The 21022-nt window shown below is 37.4% G+C and overlaps 1 protein-coding gene across 1 annotated transcript in view; it reads right to left on the reverse strand.

Annotated features, from left to right (window-relative positions):
- Positions 1-8275: 8275 nt before the first annotated feature.
- Positions 8276-21022, reverse strand: part of UGT8 (UDP glycosyltransferase 8) — a 116865-nt gene continuing 104118 nt past the window's right edge. The window contains exons 5-6 of the mRNA XM_049885464.1: positions 17287-17506; positions 8276-10842 (exon numbers count right to left, since the gene is read on the reverse strand). Coding sequence (XP_049741421.1) covers positions 10479-10842; positions 17287-17506 — 584 coding nt within the window. The 3' untranslated portion in view covers positions 8276-10478. The remainder of the gene's footprint in view (positions 10843-17286; positions 17507-21022) is intronic.

A 21022-nucleotide genomic window follows, 5' to 3' on the forward strand; every position in this document is an offset into this window, starting at 1 on the left:
TAATGAACCTGAGAAGAGAGCTAACAACTGAATTACTAGTCATAGGCAAGCATTGCTTCCTTTATCACACTTGGTTACCATCTTTGGTTCCTTCAGCCATGCTGAAGACCAGTTAGCCTACCCATTCCTTCCATACCTTTAGAAGCTTTAGAAGCCACATTTGATCTGTTTCTGGGACCTGGATTTGGTGTTGGAGTGTGTGCTTTTGTGATACGGAAATTAATAAAGAGTAGTAATTGTTAAGCCAAGCCAAACATTGTAGGAAGAAACAATAAGTATTGATTGAATAATGTTTATGCCTATATTTAAAACCTCTAAAAATTATAATACATATTAGGTTATTATATTTCTTATTTATTGTTAATATAGCAATTTCTCTTTTTCTGCCATTGACACCATTATTTAGTAATCTATATATTCCTACAGTTTATAACCAGCTAGAAAATCATAAGTTTTATTTCATTACTATTATTCTTGAACACTCTGTCAGTCAATGTGTTTGTTCGTTTTTTAACTATATTAAGTAAAAGATAACTTACAAATTTTTGTTTTTGGTGAATCTTTCTGTTACCTGAACATACTAATTTGTATTTTAATCTGAAAAAATTCTCATTTTGTTTTCTTCGAGCTAGTTAAATTCACCATATTACAACTATTTTACAGATTTCCTAAAGCAAGCAAAAGTAAATTTAAGAAAAGAGTGCCATACTTTTGTCTTTATTCACAATTCAGATTGGTAGAGGAAACTTTACATTATGTCAAATGATCCATAGCATCAGTTCTAAATCAACAGCTTTAAAGGTTGGGCCATATGACCAGGTAGCGAGCACCCAGGTACATAAGCAGGCACCTTGAGGGATGTTACTAATAAATAACTAATGCAGTGTACAAGGTGTTTGATGGTGATAAACTGAAAATCCAAATGGAAGCATTATGTCAGTTCAACGTTTTTTTTCTTAGTATGCTGGTCATCTCTTCTCTATTTACACTCCTGTCAACAAAAACTACCTACAGTTTTCTAATGTGTCACACTCCTCCATAACTCAGTGCCTGAAGGGTCAGGCTTTCTTAAAATTCCCTCCATCTTGTTCTTTGCCTGGCAAACTTCCATGCATCCTTCATGATTCAACAATATAAACCTCCAGATGGAGACTTCCCTCACTCGTCTCTGTTACAATGACATATTGTCTATACCTATATTACAATATACACCCCATTGCTTAAGAAGACTTCCGACTCGCTGTCTCCTAGAAGTCAGGGACTATGACATCTTCATCCTTGCATTCCCAGGGTCACAAATAGTGCCTGGCACTTTACAAACACAGAAAACAATGTTTGTTTGTGTTTTAATAAAGGCAGTTCTTAAAACACTGAGATCAAGAAGATAGCAAGGACACTGACAAAGGAATAGATTTAGTGGTATTATAAATGAGGAAACAACAGATTTCACTAGTAAACTAACCTTGGAAACCCTGGTGGCTTAGTGGTTAAGTGCTAAGGCTGCTAACCAAAAGGTCAGCAGTTCAAATCCACCAGGCGCTCCTTGGAAACTCTATGAGGCAGTTCTACTCTGTCCTATAGGGTCACTATGAGTTGGAATCAACTTGATGGCAACAGGTTTTTTTTTAAACTAATCTTTACAGATGATGTCCATTTTAGGGGAATAAGAGATGTCACTATGCTCAGAATTGATAGCAAAAAAAAAAAAAAAAAAGGCATCTTTTAATATAAAAATAAGAAATGTTAGAAATGTAGGAGGTAGGAAGTGAATACAAGCAAGTCAAGGATTAGGGATGAAAAGTGCATTAAAGCTTAGCTGGATAAATGTTTTTACTAACAGCTTCAAGAGAAAAGAAAAATTTCAATGCATATGTATTAAAAAAACAAACAAACCCCTGCAGTATAAGGGAAGGGGATTATTGGTTGCTAACCAAAACGTCTGCAGTTTGAACCTACCAAGTGATTCCAAAGGAGAAAAGACCTAGTGATCTGCTCCTGTAAAGATCACAGCCTAGGAAACCCTATGGGGCAGTGCTACTCTGTCCCACAGTGTTGCTATGAGCTGGAATTGACTCCATGGCACACAACAGCAGTTTTTTAGCCAGTGATATGTGGAATACCAAAAACAAAACCAAACCCGTTGCCACTGAGTCGATTCTAGTTCATAGCTATGTGTGGAATAGCCGGGGGAAATATGAATAGCTAAGAAAAGGAGACATCGACTTTGTTAAAATGGAAAATTCTGATGCCAAAAAAAAAAGAAAACATTTTTTGGGCCTTCACTGTTTTGAAAATACACTAGAGCTGGCACCCTTGGCTATAAAATCAAATTCCACGTAACTAAATGTAAAATTTAATCTATTTACTTTTAAATTAACAAAAAAACCCCAAACCCACTGCTGTCGAGTCGATTCCGACTCATAGCGACCCTATAGGACAGAGTAGAACTGCTCCACAGAGTTTCCAAGGAGAACTGCCGACCTCTTGGTTAGCAGCCATAACACTTAACCACTACGCCGCCAGGGTTTCTTTTTAAATTAAAGACTGGTAAATTATTAAATTGTCTCTATTGCCCTAATGTGACCAGTACAGTAGGCTGATCTGGGAAAATGAATGACAGGCAGCAGAGAAATGTTCTCCATCTTACTGCTGTGTGCCCAAACACATGAGACTGAACCTACTGATCCCTCCAGGAGAATAGCTACATTTTCAGAGATCACATTCTTTTGGGTTGAAAGCTCCATCATTAAAATATCTAGGATGCAATAAGGCTCACATGCCTACAGATACCTGGATAAGGCCAAGGCACTGAACTTGCCAAATCCCATTGACTTCTCCAGGTCCTCTATGCAGAACCTTTAAAGGTCTCATCTTAACTCTGGTGCAAAAATAAAGATGGATTACCATTCCAAAATACAGGTTGTATGATGGAAGACCCATCCATCAGTTTAGATAAACCTATCCAGAATATTGCAAAAATATATGAAATGGAATAAAAATACATCATGAAAAGCATGAGAGGCATTCTGAGGTAGCATTTGAGAAAAAACTCATTAGTGCAGCCTCCTTTCCAGGTTCCACGCCTTTGCCATCCACACTTGTTTACTGCTACATGGAAGATACTCCTGCTGTAATCCTAGGTTTGGATGAATTTGTGAATACCTGCCACCTCTCTGTCTTGGGCTTTTCCCTGGCTCTACCAGACAGCTGGTTATGGTTCCAGGATCTTCTGTTAACACTACGGATATGAGCGATATTAAATTACAGAAGAGAAGACATTTCCTGGGGCAGAAGGATCCTGTTGGGAGTAACAATAATTTATGAAGCAGGCTTCCATTGAGGGGGGCAATAAAAGGTCTCTATATGTACAAGCCCATTGTACATGAATTGCTGTTGACTAAGTGTGGGTTAAAAGGTGTATATGTGGCTTGACAGACCACTGAGATATGCCCCAAATCTGTTCCTTGCAGTCCCACATTCAGGAGGTCAGGCAGTGCCCTAAGGGAGTGGAGTGCTCACTCAGAGTTAGCATTACTTCCAATATCCCTAGGGTAGCATCAGCTTTTACACATTCCTTGTTTCTCACAAACCTTACATTCAGCTGGCACAAAAGATTTTTTAAAACAGCAGACATGTTCTCGCTTTCACCTACTGTAATTTAGAATGCTTAAACTTCCAATATGTTTCCATAATTTGTTATAAAACAAAAGCATCATTAAATAAATGGACACTATTTATCTCAAACCTGAAAATGGGCGGGCAACTTAGAAAACAAGTAACAAGGGTAATTGAAAACCCAAGAGGCAAAAGCAAAAGCTTGAAAGCAAGAAGATGGCAGAGACCAGGTAAGAGAGGGAACTGGTTGTACAGTATCAATAGCACAAAACCTGGAACTGGACTCCAGAATATTTAAACTTAATGTGAATTGTGCTTTTGCATATGGTAAAGCTGATGTACCCCTCCCCTCTGATCAGTGGAAGTTTCTCAGAAGTACCTGGGTCAACGTCTTCCTTGCTTTGATCTTCCGAGGCCCCCAAACGAGAAACTGTCATGTATCAGTTTGAATGCATTGTAAGAGAAAATATTATTCATAACCAAGATCTAAATGTTTAAATTTCTAAATATCAAAATATTTTTGTTCTAGAATAAATAAGAAGATAGAAATACAAGAGGAAGAACATACTCAAATAAAGGCTGGATTTTATTTTAAACAATTTAATCCTATTTTCCCAGCTGTTAGTAAGAAGTGTTAAAGAGGTACATCTAATATAGTTGCTAAAACTTGCTAGCTTTTTTGAACTTTTTTCAGTTTAAAAAGACAAGATTATGAAATAGACCTAAATAAGTCCGTGCTTCTGCTATTCTTAAAACAAAACAAAAGCGTTTTAGTTTTGGTTTCAGTTAACTCTCTGAAATTCTAAAAAAATTGTGTAGTATAATAACTTAAATACTAACTATATATGCATATATTAACACATTTTCCCACTTTGATATATATCATTAGCATTTACTTTTTCCTATGGCTGAGGCAATTGTTCATACTAGCATTTTAAGCAATCTAGCACTGCCTTCTCACTCCTAAGTTGAATGTTGTGTTATATCCAGATAGCATAATCAGGATTGAGAGCAGAAATGATGATTTTCACGACAGCACAGTCTTATGCTTTTCTAGATGCCTGGTTTGTAACTGCTGGTTCCTTTGATTTGTGAACAAAATGTATAGAAGTCACCTAGAGATATATGATTACCAACTTGAAATTTAATATTACATGCAATTTACTCCCCATAATTTTATGCAAATAATGCAGACTTCTAAGGTTGTTTGCCAGCCAAGCATTGCCCCCAGGAGGTATTTTCTTAAGAGTGCTATGCTAATTTTTTTACTGCAACATGTGGAAGAGGATTGGCAGGGTTCCTGGGGGGGGGGGGGCACAGCCCAAGAACAAATGCAGAAGGTGGCGTTATTTATGTAAAAACACGGTAAATGTGTATACACCCAAAAGTTTCCATTTCTGCTAAAAGTGCAGAATATACTCATAGATTTCAGTCACAGTTTCTTAATTTTCAGTTAATACAACACTGTTCTAAGTAGAAGAGTGACAGATCGCTAAATGGGAAAATTATTTATTTGCATGAGGCAATAACAAGCTCTTCTTAGTTGCTTTGCCTTTACTTATTTTTGAATTAAATAGAAATTTGATCCTAATATTAGTACTAAAGAATTGGACTCATGTCTTAGAAGAAACTACCTTTTAGAAGTGTAGATACTATATTGATTCAGTGGAATTCAAGACAATTGTGCCCTTTGTAACAGAGGATGGTCACTTATTTTTTAAGATAGGGTTACTGAAATAGTTAAAACTAATTGTAGATAGAAACCAACAAAGGAATACAATATTTTTAGCTGTATAAAATTCAGTGAGGACTTCATTTTCTATTGGGTAATAAATGAAAGTGCTTTGTAATACCTGAAATACTTAATGTTGCTGTTGGATTTGAGTAGATTTACACTATGGTAAATGCTGTATTTGAATAATGTGTAATTTTACACGTAGTGCTGATTTTGCCATTGGAACTTGGATTATATACTATTCTGTTGAAAAAATTAGTGGTTTATTTTGCTAATGACATATTATCAGTAATCTTGTAGCCTACAACATAAATTCTCTTTTAAATCATGGCTGAATTGCCCAGAAATAAAAGGTGGAATTATTGTTTTCCTTGCTATTGCCATATTTTGAAAACTAAGAGTATGGCATTCATATCATTCTCCCTCTGCCATCCCTAACTCCACAACTCAATCACCCAAGTGATTGGGAACTTGTAGCTTTCTGCACAATTTGTAGAAAAATAACAATATGACTACTTTAACTGTGTGGATTTCTAAGGCATTTCTAACTAAAATTGGTTGGAACAAGGTTATTGCCGTCTGCCAAAATATCATTAGTACCTTTGCAGGAAAGAGATGTTTTCAAAATCCAGCTAAAAATCTGTCTCAGAGGTAAAAGAAGGATAAGAAGCTCTTTGATGCATATTTTGGAGACGTTCACTAATAGAATTCATACAATTCTCAAACTTTGTCAGATCAAATTTAAAAGCTTTCTATTTCAAACTGTTTTAGATTATTATACCAATTGCAACTAAGCCTTCTCCAATGTGATTTTACACTTAAAACAGTCAAATTATTTAGAAGCAAAAATGACAAATTGCATTAATTATACTCCAATAATACAAGAGATCACTGAATTATCCCTTGAAGTTGTCTGCCAATTTATTTTGGTTCTTTCACATTTCAACCTTTTATTTCCAAAGTGAAGTCATTCCAGTTTAGCAACACTTTGGGATTTGGCAAGGAGCTGAGCTTTGAGGACAGAAGACAAGAAAGAACTGTTGCAGCCTAGTGCACCACTGGCACCTGAGACAGCACTAGGCAAATAAAAGATTTAATAAAGAGCTGGTGAACAAAAGAACAAAAAAATTTAAACAATGTTCAAGAACACAAAGCACAATGTGCAATAACATGAAAGCGGTTAGCCTATTCAGTATATCCAGGACTATACTAACACCACACATTTGAGTGCTTGCTCTGTGCTAATGCAATATGTTTTAAACACATTATATGTGCGCACACACACACGTATACATATATATGCACATTATATACACATACATATTATAACATATATATGTGTATGCACACACATGCACGTGAACACTTCATAACACTATGAAATAATAATAAAGCCAGCCTACAAAGTCAGGACCCACAGATGACCACAGCTTGAGTTCAAAATGTGACTTTCTCAAAAAAAAGCTACATGAAAGATCATAAACCATTGCTTTTACCCAAATATGAAGGAATCAATCATATCAAAGCTGTATTAAAAACAAATGACAAAACAAGTAGGAAATGAGGTAGAGCTGTCTTTGGCGGACACCAAGGCTTCTCTGACGTGGCATTCCTCTTCCTGGTTCTCCCAGAGTACCTGCACATACACCTGCCATAGCCCTCACCACTCTGCGTTATAGTCGCTTACATGTCTGTATCTCCCACATTACATGCTCCTTGAAGGTCACACATTGCCCTAATCATCTGTAAATTCTCTCAGCATCCAGCATATTTTCTGGTAGGAGGTAGATATTCATTGATTGCCAGATGAATGTCTTCCATGACAGTCACTAACTTCTGGTGGATAAACACGCTTGCCTGGTTTCCCTGCAGTCATGTGTATCAGACAAGGCACTTGACATTTGCAAGCAAAATGGTCCAAGAGTTATTACCACAACACCAAATTGAACTTCTTTCATGCTAATTTCATTGCATGTTTTCTGCCCTATGTTTAACTGCCACGTCTAATGAGTGCTGGTGGCGCAGTGGTTAAGAGCTCAGCTGCAAACCAAAAGGTCGGCAGTTCGAACCCACAAGTTGCTCCTTGGAAACCATATGGGGGAAGTCTACTCTGTCTTACAGGGTTGCTATGAGCTGGAATCAACTCGATGTGAACGGGTTATTTTTTTTTTTGTAATAGGCCTAATTATAACGGAGAGCTAGAAGCAGGGCGCTGAGGCGGGCTATCAGAATCCACAGGTCATCTGAACACAAGTATTTTTGTAGTCTTGGTGGAAGCAGGAATGGGTGGAAGACACCAGGATGACACATTGGGCTTCTGCTTTGCCTTGCAACCAGTGGTTCTAGCAGGGGTGGAGGAGGGCAAGGGCAGATATCAGACCACGTGATTAGGGTTTTAAAATTAGAGTCCCTGAGATTCCAGTGCAGTGGGGTTGCAGTGGGGGTGTTAGGTATCAGAATCTAGGGGCGGGGTGGTCAATATGCAGCTGGAGAAAGTTCAGAGGTGATTCTTTGAGGATAGTATTCCCAAGCCTAATTTATTAAGCACTGTAGGAGACCTTCCAGAAGATGATCAGTGTAGGACCTGGGAGCATAAGAATGTCCCCAAGTTATATACAAAGTTTCTATATTCTCAAGAGAGAATCTCTAGTTTTCTTCAACTTCTCAAAGATCATAAACCTTGCTTTCTCCCAAACACTAGCCCCTCTAATCCTGGACATCCAAATTCTGCCGCTGTGTCTATTTGGAGGGATATTTAGAAGTTAATGCTCTAGAGGAAAAGTAGATTGATGTCTTAATTTTCATTTGTGTTTGACATGATGGCCCGCTATGAAAATATTTGCAGAAGCTCTTTCTAAAAAAATAAAAGACTTTCTTGAAAGAAAACCTTCTTGAAAACTTTACTTTATTAGAGAATGTATCCCAAGTGCGGAAAATTAAAAACCATTCTATTTTCCAATACTGGCTAACAATAAACTTTACTAGAAAAAAACAACAGTGATCAGTAGGTACCTCCACTTAACATTCTTCTGGGACAGAGTTTTAATACCCATGTTGATGTACTTGTAAGTTCCTCTGTTTAATAACGATAAAAACATTCTCACATGTAATACATTGTTTTCACACTCAAATCCACATATAAAAATTGGGAGACCTGCCTTAGAAACATGTTTATAATGGATATACCTAATATTGTGAAATAAAATCTGAATAAAAATTTTATTGCAACAACATTTCTCTATTTTAAATCATGTTTATTGTTTAAATTTTTATCACAGTGGAGATTAACTTCTGCTTATTCATCCAGTCACTGCGAACTGTCAACTTCATCCAATTCCGAAAAAGTAAAATCAACTCATTCATACACTCTAAGTCCTGTTACCTTCCCACCACTCATTGCCTGTGGCTCTTTCCCATTTAATGCAACATTGTAATAAGATTGTGAAAAAGTATAACTAATAGGCTTATATGCATAATACCATTTCTTCAAGTATTCAGAGAGCAGTACGTTTGTCTGCACTGTACATTAGAAAACTACTCGTGACATTATTTCTAAGCATAGGAGAGTGGCTCCTGGTGGGAGTGTAATGATCTTTTATGTCACTGTGTATGACAAGGATTTACAGCAGTCTAGAATTTTCACAACACTTCCCATGTTAGTGAATGACATTAGGTAAATGGTGTACTTTTCTACTCTTAGCTGTCAGACATGGGACTTCAAAACTGCGAATAAATAAAGCATACACTCAACACGTGTAGTGCAAATGCTAAGTAAACAGAATGACATGGAATAAACTCCAGTTGCCAACCAGTGAACGGTTCAATGGGGACATCCTGATTTTATGATGTCTGTGACTTGCATCGCTATTCTCAAATGAATACTGTCACTGTTCCATGTCAGCCACAATGACTGAAAAAGGCTGCTGAGGTGGGACTGAAGGAGTGAGGAGGGAAAAAAGAAACTCATTTTCACAAACAACTGGGACAATTTTTCCTGTCACTTCTGTATATCATGTAAAGTTTGATTTGTGAACAAGATCTCAGACCCCTCAAGACACAGCAGGTACCTATATAGAGAACTGCAAATGTTCCATTTAAAAGAATTAAATGTTGGCAACTATGTTATACAGATTGTGTGGCCCAGACAATAAAAAGATGACAAAGATTTTTTTTTTCAGTAAAACTTTGGAAATATAACACCTGAACATTCAAAAATCACATTATAAAAAAAGCCATCAATTATATAAACACTGCCCTGTTGAACAATGCTGTACAAGCAATAATCTTCAGTACTTTGAACAAATGTCAGAGCTTTGCTGCTTTTGTCTGAATTATGCATTTAACGTAATGTTACTCATGAAAAAAAAAAAAGCTAGAAAATTCTTCCAGAGGAAAATTATTGGTAGATGGAAAACAAGTAATATGTGACAACCAATTTATACATTTACGTAATTGCATGGGCCTTCCCCCCACTTCCGGAAATGTCCACAGTCTGTAAGAAAAGGCAAATAAAAACAAAACAAACAAAACAAAACAAAAACTAAACAAAAAGTACAAAAAGTCTTATTGTCTGTCTTTTCATTTTCTTCCTCAGCTTTCAGTTTTGAGGGAAAAGTGTTCTTTCATGGTAGACTTCTGAGTTCACGCATATTAAACGCTAGAAGAGAAACATTTTGAAACCTGTCTTTCTACTTCATTCTTGAATGTGCTGTACCTTCAACAAATTTAACAAGCAGCCCAGCTAAAGTTCTCTTAATTAGGAGACACACACCTATACACACACACACAAATCTAAGACAAAAGAAACCATTCCTTATCTGGGACACACACATAGCAAGATTTAAAACTAAGGTTGGACTCGGTCACTTAATTCATTTAAATAATTAAGGCTTCTAAAAGGTTCAGTGCCACAACTCTCTGCATCAGTACTTGGATAAAATACATTTTTGCATTTTAGGTTTGTGCTTTTTACAGCTGTCTTAATTCCACAGAATTTCATTAGTAAGATCCGATAAGGGACTGTTAGAATTGTTTACTGACAAATTACTTTTAGTAGTTGTTAGGCTAAATTATAGTGATAAAAATTCAGTGACTGACCAGATTTGTTAGCATCACCTGGACTGTTGGCTCATTTTACCTTTTTTTCATGCTTAATATGGCCATTTCGCTTGTACTTCCCATTGAGGAGTCCATTGTGGTAATGTCCATTAACTGTGCTATGCTTATTTCTAGACCAGAGACTTTTGATTTTTCTGTAGATAAATTTTGTCACCCAGGACAAGAGGAAATAAAACAAGGCAGCACCAAGCAAAAGCACAAAGGCAATATCCAGTAAAAAATACTGACAGAAAGAGATTTGATAAACAGCGGCACGTAGGTGATGGGCTCCATTGTGACGAAGAATGTAATCTATCCAATAGATAGTCCGATTGACAGGGTGACCAGGTTGATCCTTGTGAATTTCCGACAGCTTCTGGGCCCTCTGACGGTAGCTATGAAGTAGGGGCAAAACACAGTATGATCATGTATATATATGTCAAGGTTCATATTATGACTCTCCCATTTTAAAAAAGGGAAAAGAACAAAAATAATTATCTCTCATTAAGTACCTAGTGTATGCACAGTCCTTTCAACATATTACCTTATGTAAACCCATGAAATAAATAAAAAATTAAACAGGTAAGGAAAATGAAAATCAGAGAGACTTAGTAACTTGATTGTGGTCACAAAGTTGAGATTCAGATCCAAGTTTTTCTGACTTTGTGCTCTTCCACGCTACATCACACCTCTTACACACACCCCATCTCCTTCTCTCCATGTGCTTTTACATGTTTGTTCACCAAAGAGTCTCAGCCAGGGAGGAAAGTGAATTTTTTAGATTCTAAAAGAGGGTGGTAAAAGGAAAAAAAATGCAGAACCCTGGTCCATCATTCTGATTTCTTTCTAAGCAACGGTGTTTAATTTTGTTCTAATTTTAAATAGTATTAAAGGATTGTGTGAGATTCTTGTATTTACTGAGCAGGTGAAAACCACTGAGAAACACCACTAGCTATGAAGCTATATATGACATTATATGCAGTAAATGTATGTAGAGGAGCATATGTATGTATACCTGTATGTATGCACAGTAAAACCTACAAAAGCTGGAACCGGTGGAAGTGGAAACCTGTCAGAGAAGGAAAACTCAAATATTTTCCACTAAAATGAGCAACAGAAAAGTGGTAAAGGCGGAAAACTTGAGAGACTGGAAAAACAAGGCAGTCTGTCAAGTTCTGGTTCTCGCAGGTTTCAATGTACAAAGACAACAACCTCTCAAAACAGTTAATAAAAAATCAGTTAAAGTGGAAAATCACAAAAAATGATAAAATGTAAACACTTCATTTTAATTTAGAATATATAACTGCACACTTGGGAGCCAGTCTTTGACACATGGTCAAAGCCTCTCTGAGCATGGACTCCTGACTGGCGTTTGCAGCGATATTCAGCACAGATCTCCTTTCTTGCATATACCATACCTATAATCTTTTCTGGTTTTCAGTTTAAGCCTTTTTTAAGGCAGAGTGAGAAATCAGAGATACTTATGAAGCAATCTGAATGCAGAATCTTTCTAAATTTTAACTTTCTCTTCTCAGCCTCCTGTTCAAATATTCACTGATCCCTAGTTTTAATAACAGCATTATTTTTTTAGCAACTCACCTGTATCATATCTTTTCAAGCAATTTAATTTTCACAGATACAACTCTTAAAACTCTCATAGTTTCATCAGTTTATGTAATATTTAATGACATCATATTATCATAAGAACAGCAGGGATCAAAAGGCCTGGGAACAAACACAACTGACTCTTGCTAAGCTTACAAGTCAAGCTGTAGGAGCATAAGTGCACGGGTATAATTGAAAGTAGTCATGTAACTATGAACTTCAGGATAAAGTACACGTCAGTCAGTGTATAGATGGAATGGAGACTACTGGAGATGAGGAAATCGACCAAGTTGAACTGGTCAATTGGAAGGTTATTTAAGAGAAATTAAGCTATGCATGAATCTATGTCTACTATCATAAACAATGCCATATTGGAGGTAAGTTTTATTTTTTCATCTTTAGACTATGGAATGCTCTTTTCTTGAACAAACCAGTGTGGATCACATAGGAGAGTGTTGAAAACAATCACTATCATTTAAATTCATTTATTTTTCAGCCATTCATTCCTGTAATAAATATGTATTGAGCACCTACTGGGCCTAAGACCCTGGGACAGGCATTGGGAGTCAAATTATGAATCCAGAAAGTAAACAACTCATAAGGTGTTTACAGTATGCAACAAGCTTAGGGTAATCCAAGGCCAATCTAATACCTGGTTAAATGTAGAAATTGTCACAGAAGAGTAACACGAACATTCAGAGAAAACAAATAACTTTCCACCAGGTGGGATTAAGAAACACAACATGGAAGATTTGATCCTTAAGCTGTACCTTATAGAAGAAGAAAAGTCTGGACACATCAGGCAAGGGTAACAAGTGAACTGAAGCATAACAGAAGGAGAGCAAGAATATCCACAAAACAAGTCCATCTGGAAAAAGTGTATAGTATGAGGACCATCTGGTTGGAGGTTAGACTGGAAGGCTACATGAGCCTACTCATGGGTGTTATGAATAACAAGATAAGTAGCTTGGTACTTAGAACCAAGAAGCCATTAGATCAGAGAGACAGGCTTATTAAACCAGAATGTTGGGAAGAGGATTAAAGAAAGGAAAAGACTGATGCTGGGAAGAACATTCAAAAGATTTTAATAATGGCTCAAGAGATAATGCCAAAAAAGTGACAGCAAAATTAGACAGATGGGGGAGAGCTGGCAGGCAGGCCTTGCAAAAAGCCAAAGAGAAGGGAGAAGTCAGAGGTAACTGCAATTGATCCCAACTTGCATGATTCACAATTGTAGAGTTATTAACAGGTTAGGGAAGCATAGAACATGGAGGAGGCTGGGGCCAGTGGTTATGGTTTGGAATGTAAGGAAAGAAAAGATCCCAAGGCAGCTGGAAACTCCAGGCTAGAGCTGCGGGATGATCAGCACCTAGTGAAAAATCTACTCAAATATTTATGAACTGATTTGATCATGGGCTTTTATATGAGTTATCTCTAACCGTGAATATTAAGCTTTAACAAATATGTAAAGAACAATCTGAGAAGCAGTTCGCAGTAGGGTCCTAAGACTGAAAGAAAAAGCAAGCCAAGGCTATTACTTGCAAGTTTCTTTCAATATGTTACGTACGATGAGAGGAAGCAATTTCCAAAAAGATATGTTTTCTCTGTCATCAGGGCCTCACACAAAATTACTGTTATATAATATTTATTTTAGAAGTATAAAACCTCATCCAAATATTAAGGGGCCATCCTCACCTTGTTTTGGAATTTGCTATTATTCCTAACTGATGGAAAAGAGAAATGAACTTTCTATTTGTCAATTTTTTGAGAAAATGCTAATGGAGTAAAAGGGCATCTTTAAAATATCAAAATGAAACATGATGTTCTGGAAAATAAACTTCAATCTTCTATTTTAACAAAGGAGGGGGAAAAAGAGAAAAGAAAAAAAAAAAACTTGGTCTTAAGGAGTCTTAACGCCCCTCTTTATGCGATGATTACACAGATTACATCCGATGAGGGTTCTTCTCTGGGGAATATGAAGTCTTGCAATGCTGACTAACTGACCACCCATATGAAACGCCAATTAAGTTCACTTGTTCCTAGGTCACTACTCATCAGAAGAAGTTCTTATCACTCTTCCCCAGCTTACCTGAGTATGGAGTAAGGAATTTAGTTACCAGTAATGAGAACTTTATTCCTACCCAGGGGCAGGCTCATAGATCTGGGACGCTTACTAACCCATTCAATGTTCTAGGACCCTTCTGTTCAGGGCTAACAACAAGCGCATAGATCAACCGGGATGGAATACAGAGAGTTCACAGATTATTTTGAAAAAGAGACAGTTTCCTTTCTGGAACTGGCTTCAAATTTGCTCTTAAGTGGTCGTATTCTTTCAGCACAGCCTGCTTTACACTTCGAAATTTCCTCCAGTAAGAAAATGAACATTGAAAACAAACAAAACAAACACAGAATAATGTCATTACAATGAAGTAGTCACCCAAGCTACCTCTAAACTATTCCTAGGAATTTCTTGGATAAAGCCCTCTTTAATGGGAACACTTACCTTGTTAGGAGCTCAATGACTTGTATATAACATTTTACAAATGTGTGTCTTCCATTTAAAAGTCGATAGCCACTGGCTGGATAATGCAAAATTATTGAGGATGAATTCCCCATCTATCTCTACAACTTGCTGTAAGTTAATAAAATTTCAAGATTCAAAAGAATTCTTTCCCCTCCAAAAAAAGAAAAAACCAATAGCCTTTCAGTAAATACACCCAAACAACTAGTAAGGGAAGAATTAAGATGTGTACTTATTTATTATTTTCTTTATATTATAGGTAAAAAAACATAAGAAATGTGTCTTTCATAATATTGATTACTTGGTTTAAACTAGAACATCTCAGGTACATTATTAGTGAAGCAAATTAGCATTTTCAATAATTACCCAAAAAAAACCCAAACCCAGTGCCGTTGAGTCGATTCCGACTCATAGCTGCACGTTAAATGGAGACCCTGGTGGCGTAGTGGTTAAGTGCTATGGCTGTTAACCAAGGGTCGGCAGTTCGAATCTGCCAGGCGCTCCTTGAAAACTCTATGGGGCAGTTTACTTTGTCTTACAGGGTCGCTATGAGTCAGAATGGACTCGACAGCACTGGGTTTGTTTTTTTTTTTTTTGGTTTTTAAATGTGAAAAATGGTCATGTATTTCAAACAAAGATAAATTAAATGACTTCAGTTTATAAAATGACTTTTATCCAGGACATTATACCCAAATCATTGTTATTTTTACATCGACTAAAATGTGTTTTCACCCTGAATGTACCAAGGATTTTTAGCTAAATATTTATATTTTTCAATGGTTATATGCAATTAACTCAGCATTTATCTCATCTGCATACTGTTCAGAATGTTATAAATGTATTCACTGTGCAAAGTTAAAAATATTCTGAAATTAAGCACTTACATACACTGCAAAATTACACGGCTCGACTTTTAACTGCAGTGTGAGCTAAGATTATAATCTGACCTCTGTGACTGACAGGGCTAATCTCTCAGAGAACACTCACTACCTGAGGACTATCCAGCCTGTTGCTCTTTTCTCGCTAACGGACTCAACCTCAGTAGCTCTGTAACTGACCTACTTTAAAAAGTAGCTTCCTTTAAAAGCTTGTATAGTTCATCAAAAACATCATGCTTTGTAAAGCATGAGGGCTTAAAAGAAAAACTAGAGGACACAGAGGAAGGAATATATGCAGACACTCTGGGTCACAGAACATATTGTTCCAAGTGCCAGAGCTGTAACCAAGACACTGGCTCCTTCACGGGGCCAGAGCATGAAGGCTGCCTCTGAGCCCACATAAAGACAGCATAATGGACCTTCAGTACGCTTGAATCCAGCCTTTCAGATGCAAGCTGCATCGTTTTATATGAAAGAATTTTTCTTATTGTTGGTTATTACTCAGAACAGTGCTTCTCAATCTAGTTTTAAACCAGATCACACAGATACCAACAGAAAAAAAACCATAATTTCAAAACGTAAACATCATTTAAAACGCAAGATAAATTAAATATCATGGCTAAACGTGGGGAAAAATGACACTGTTTTAAAACTACACAGGCCTCCTTGCCACCCTTTGAGATTCTTGTGAACTGGCTCATCTCAGGAACAAGAATTGACAAAATAAAATAATGGCTCAGATTAGTCATTCACCTGAGTAAATAGATCTTAGTGTTTCAGTGACGCTCAGTGCTAGGGAAACCCAGCACCCAGGCTTATTGTGCAGTACAAATTACAAGAGCTTTGGAATCAGATGTCTTGGCTTCACATTTCTACTCTAATTGTTGTGTACTTTTGGGCAAATTACTTAAACTCTCTGAGTTTCAAACAGGGATTCAAACCGGTTCTGCCCGGTTTAGTCATGGCTGAGGAAGCAACACTGGAACAGACTCAAATTTTTAAATTTACCGGGAACCGGAAAGATAGCAGGAACAGGAAAAACTGCAGGTCGAAACCCTGCTAGAAACTTACTCTCCCTCTTCCAGAACAAGGCAAGCATACTCATTGCATAGCAACCAAATCTGTTGCCCTTGGATTTTGAGCACAGTCCTAAACAGTGCTGCCATGCTCAAAGATGGTGGTAAGCTACTCAAAGATGGTGGTGCCCCATTCAAAGATGGTAGCCAACGACTGCACCGCTTTGAATGTATGTCACTCTCCTACAGTTTTGCCAATAATCCAACCTCACACATCAGGCTCCTGAAAGCGTTCTCTACACCTCTTCTGAGTCTCCCATTCCAGAGCTCTGGCCTGTAATTTTTCCCATTCCTGGTACCATGCTGAATGTGCTAAAATGTAAAACTTCGGGTCTATTCCTGTTTTGCTTTGTTGGCCATGATCAAATTGGTTTGAACTGGTTTGAACCCCAGGTTTCAAATGCCTCATCTCTATAACGTGGATAATAAAAACTGTGGCTTATGGCTATTATGAGCATTAAAATGAGATACAGGACACAAAATTTGATACGTTACAATACCCAATGATAGTTCCCTTTGTGGTTCCTTTCTAGGTTCGGCAAATCTTAGCAGAATAATATTAGTTTCTTAACATGGCTTGCCAAATGATTGCTATTTTTATTTTCCAAATTATAGAAAACATGCATAAGGCATTATATGCAGAAATCTAAAAGATACTTTTATAATTGGTTTATCAACAATTTATTGACAATAATTGGGTTATTTATAATATACCATAGCATGTCTACCTACTCTGCTTTAATATTAACTGAAACTTACCTGGGATTATTAATAACTTTCATCAGTGCTTCATACAGCTCTCCTTCCGTAACTGTCTTCCATTCTAGCAATATCCCCATGCCTTTTGCCTGTACCCGGGTCATGGTATCATAATGGTCTCCAAAGAGTGGGATTCCCACTACAGGTACACCATGGTACATAGTTTCAAAAATACTGTTCAAACCACCATGGCTCAGGAAGGCTTTAATATTTGAATGCCCTAGAGAAAGATGAAAAAGAAAGCAATTTACAACACTGAATATTGCTCTAGAGAATTTTTTTCCCAAAAAATCTTTTAAAAACTGTCATAATAGAAATACACATTTCAGATATAGAATTTTAAAAGGCATAATTTCACTGGGACCCCTGGTGAGGCAGTGGTTAAGAGCTAGACTGCTAACCAGAAGGTTGGCAATTTGAATCTGAAGCCGTCAACTGATAGGTTCTTGTCAAGCAGACTAGGAAGCTGAAGTTAGCCAGACACAGGGTTGGAAGAATAGAAAGGTTTATTCAGTTTGTGTACTGGGAGAGAAGCAGGATCTTGTGACTTAAGGCTGCCAGCTCCCAGAACCAGGGCAGATTTGCTCCTTTTATAGGGAATAACATACACACACATGAACAGTGAGGGGAGGATTTTCAGTCTTTTGCTGACTGCGCAGTCTACGTAATTTTAGTGAACCGGTTTTTGCGCACGGCTCTAAAAACACTGCGCACAGCCTTGAAAAAGTGACGACTGCTTGATACCACCCCAGGAAGGTCTTATAATGGGTATATTCAGAGGAATCAGTGCGCCTGCACCTCAGCCTCCTGCCAGGAGAAGAAACCTGGGGATTCGACCCATCATGCTGAAGTGCTGTAAAAGTTGTAAAAAGAAATGTAGCAAGAGTAGACTTTTCTGAAAAACAACTATTATGGGATAGTTAATACCCCTTTCGTGACTGCCTGCTTCAAATCCACTGCTGCTCCTTGGAAACGCTATGGGCCAATTTTCCTCTGTCCTACAGGATCACTAGGAGTTGGAATCGACTCAATGGCAATACGGTTCTTTTTTTTTTGTTTGTTTGTCTAATTTCATTAACTTCCACTATAAACCTATCGAAAGATGGTTTTTATATGGATAATCAGAGTCCTTGTTTGAGTTCTGCAAATGGTTAAGCCCTCAGCTGCTGAAAAGTTAGCAGTTCCAATATGCCCAAAGGTACCTTGAAAAAAAAGCCACGTGATCTACTTTAGTAAAATCAGCTATTAAATTATACTATGAAGTACAGTCTGTTCTGACACACTTGGGTTGCCATGAGACAAAACTGACTCGATGCCAACTGTCTTTTTATATACATATACATATACCTATACATATACCTATACATATACCTATACATATACCTATACATATACATATACATATACATATACATATACATATATATACACTCACACGTATACATGTATATATATACATTTACTATCGAGTCAATTCTGACTCATAGCAACCCCTATAGCACAAGAAAACTGCCCCACGTGGTTCCCAAGGCTATAATCATTACGGAAGCTGTCACATCTGTCTCATATTAGTTGGCAGCTGAATACGTTAACCACCATGTCACCAGGGCTATACATATACATATACATACACATACACATACACATACACATATACATATACACACACATATATTGATCTAAAATGTATATATCAATCAAAAGTAATTTTAAGTTGTTGTTAGGTGCCATTGAGTCCATTTCTACTCATAGCAACCCTAGGTACAACAGAATGGAACACTGCCTAATCCTGCGCCATCCTCACGATCCTTGCTATGCTTGAGACCACTACTGCAGCCATTGTGTCAATGCATCTTGTTGAGGGTCTTTCTCTTTTTTGCTGACCCTGTACCATACCAAGTATGATGTCCTTCTCCAGGGACTGGTCTCTCCTAAAAACATGTCCAAAATATGTGAGACGACGTCATGTCATTCTTGCTTCTAAGAAGCACTCTGTCTGTTCTTCTTCCAAAACAGATCTCTTTGTTCTTCTGGCAGTTCACGGTACATTCAGTACTCTTCACCAACACCATAATTCAAAGGCATCCATTCTTCTTCAGTCTTCCTTATTCCTTATCCAGCTTTCGCATGCATATGATACAACTGAAACAACGTGACCTGGGTCAGGCGCACCTCAGTCCTTAAAGTGACATCCTTGCTCTTTAACACTTTTAAGAGGTCTTTGGCACCAGACTTGCTCAATGCAACGCACTGCTTGATTCCTTGACTGCTGCTTCCATGGGCGTTGATTGCAGATCCAAGTAAAATGAAATCCTTGACAACTTTAATTTTTTCTCTGTTTATCATGTTGCTTATTGGTCCAGTTGTGAAGACTTTGGTTTTCTTTAAGTAGAGGTGCAATTTGTACTGAACGCTGCGATCTTTGATTATCACCGGTAAGTGCTTCAAGTCCTCTTCACTTTCAGAAGCAAGCTTGTGTCATCTGCATATAGTCCAGTTTTTTGGATTATTTGCTCACCATACAGACTGAATAAGTATGGTGAAAGCATACAACTCTGACATATACCTTTCTTGACTTCAAACTATGCAGTATTCCCTTGTTCTCTTCAAACAACTGCCTCTGGCCTACGTAAAAGTTCCTCATGAGCACAACTAAGTGTTCTAGAATACCCATTCTTTACAACGTTATCCATAATTTGTTATGATCCATACAGTCAAATGCCTTTGCGTAGTCAATAAAACACAGGTAAACATCCTTCTGGTATTCTCTGCTTTCAGCCAGGATCGATCTGACATCAGCAGTGATATCACTCATTCCATGACCTCATTTGGATCCATCTTGAAGTTCTGGCAGTTCCCTGTCGATGTACTACTGCAACTGCTTTTGAATAATCTTTAGCAAAATTTTACTTGCATGTGACATTAATGACGTTGTTTCACAATTTCTAGATTCGGACGGATCACCTTTCTTGGGAATAGGTATAAAATAAATATGGATCTCTTCCAGTTCATTGGCCAGGTACTTCCAAATTTCTTGGCACAGATGAGTGAGCACATCCGGCACTGTATCCATTTGTTGAAACATCTTAATTTGTATTCCATGAATTTCTGGGGCCTTCTTATTCACCAACGTCTTCAGTACCGGTTGAACTTCTTCCTTCAATACTATTGGATCCTGTTCACATGGTACCTCTTGAAATGGTTGTTGAACGTCAATCAATTCTTTTTGGTACAGTGACTCTGTGTACTCCTTCCGTATTCTTTTGATGCTTCCTGCATTATTCAGTATCTTGCCCATAGAACCTTCACTGTTTTAACTCGAGGCTTGAATTTTTTCTTCAGTTCTTTCACTTGAAGAAATGCCGAGTGTGTTCTTCCATTTTTGTTTTCTAACTCTAGGTCTTTGCACATGTCATAATAATACTTTACTTTGACTTCTCAAGCTGCACTTTGAAATTTTCTGTTCAGCTCTTTACTTCATCGTTTCTTCAGTTCTTTAGCTACTCGACGTTAAAGAGCAAGTTTCAGAGACTTTTCTGACATCCATTTAGGTGTTTTCTTTCTTTTTAGTGACCTCTTGCTTTCTTCATGTATGATGTCCTTGACGTCATTTCACAACTCATCTGGTCTTTGATCATTAGCGTTCAATGTATCAAATACTCAATGTCCGACTTTGGCTCTTCCGCTTCAACTTGAACTTGTAGATGAGCAATTGATGGTCTGTTCCAAGGTTGGC

The sequence above is a fragment of the Elephas maximus genome, chromosome 5 (assembly GCF_024166365.1).
Source record: "Elephas maximus indicus isolate mEleMax1 chromosome 5, mEleMax1 primary haplotype, whole genome shotgun sequence".
In the NCBI taxonomy this organism is placed as follows: Eukaryota; Metazoa; Chordata; class Mammalia; order Proboscidea; family Elephantidae; genus Elephas; species Elephas maximus.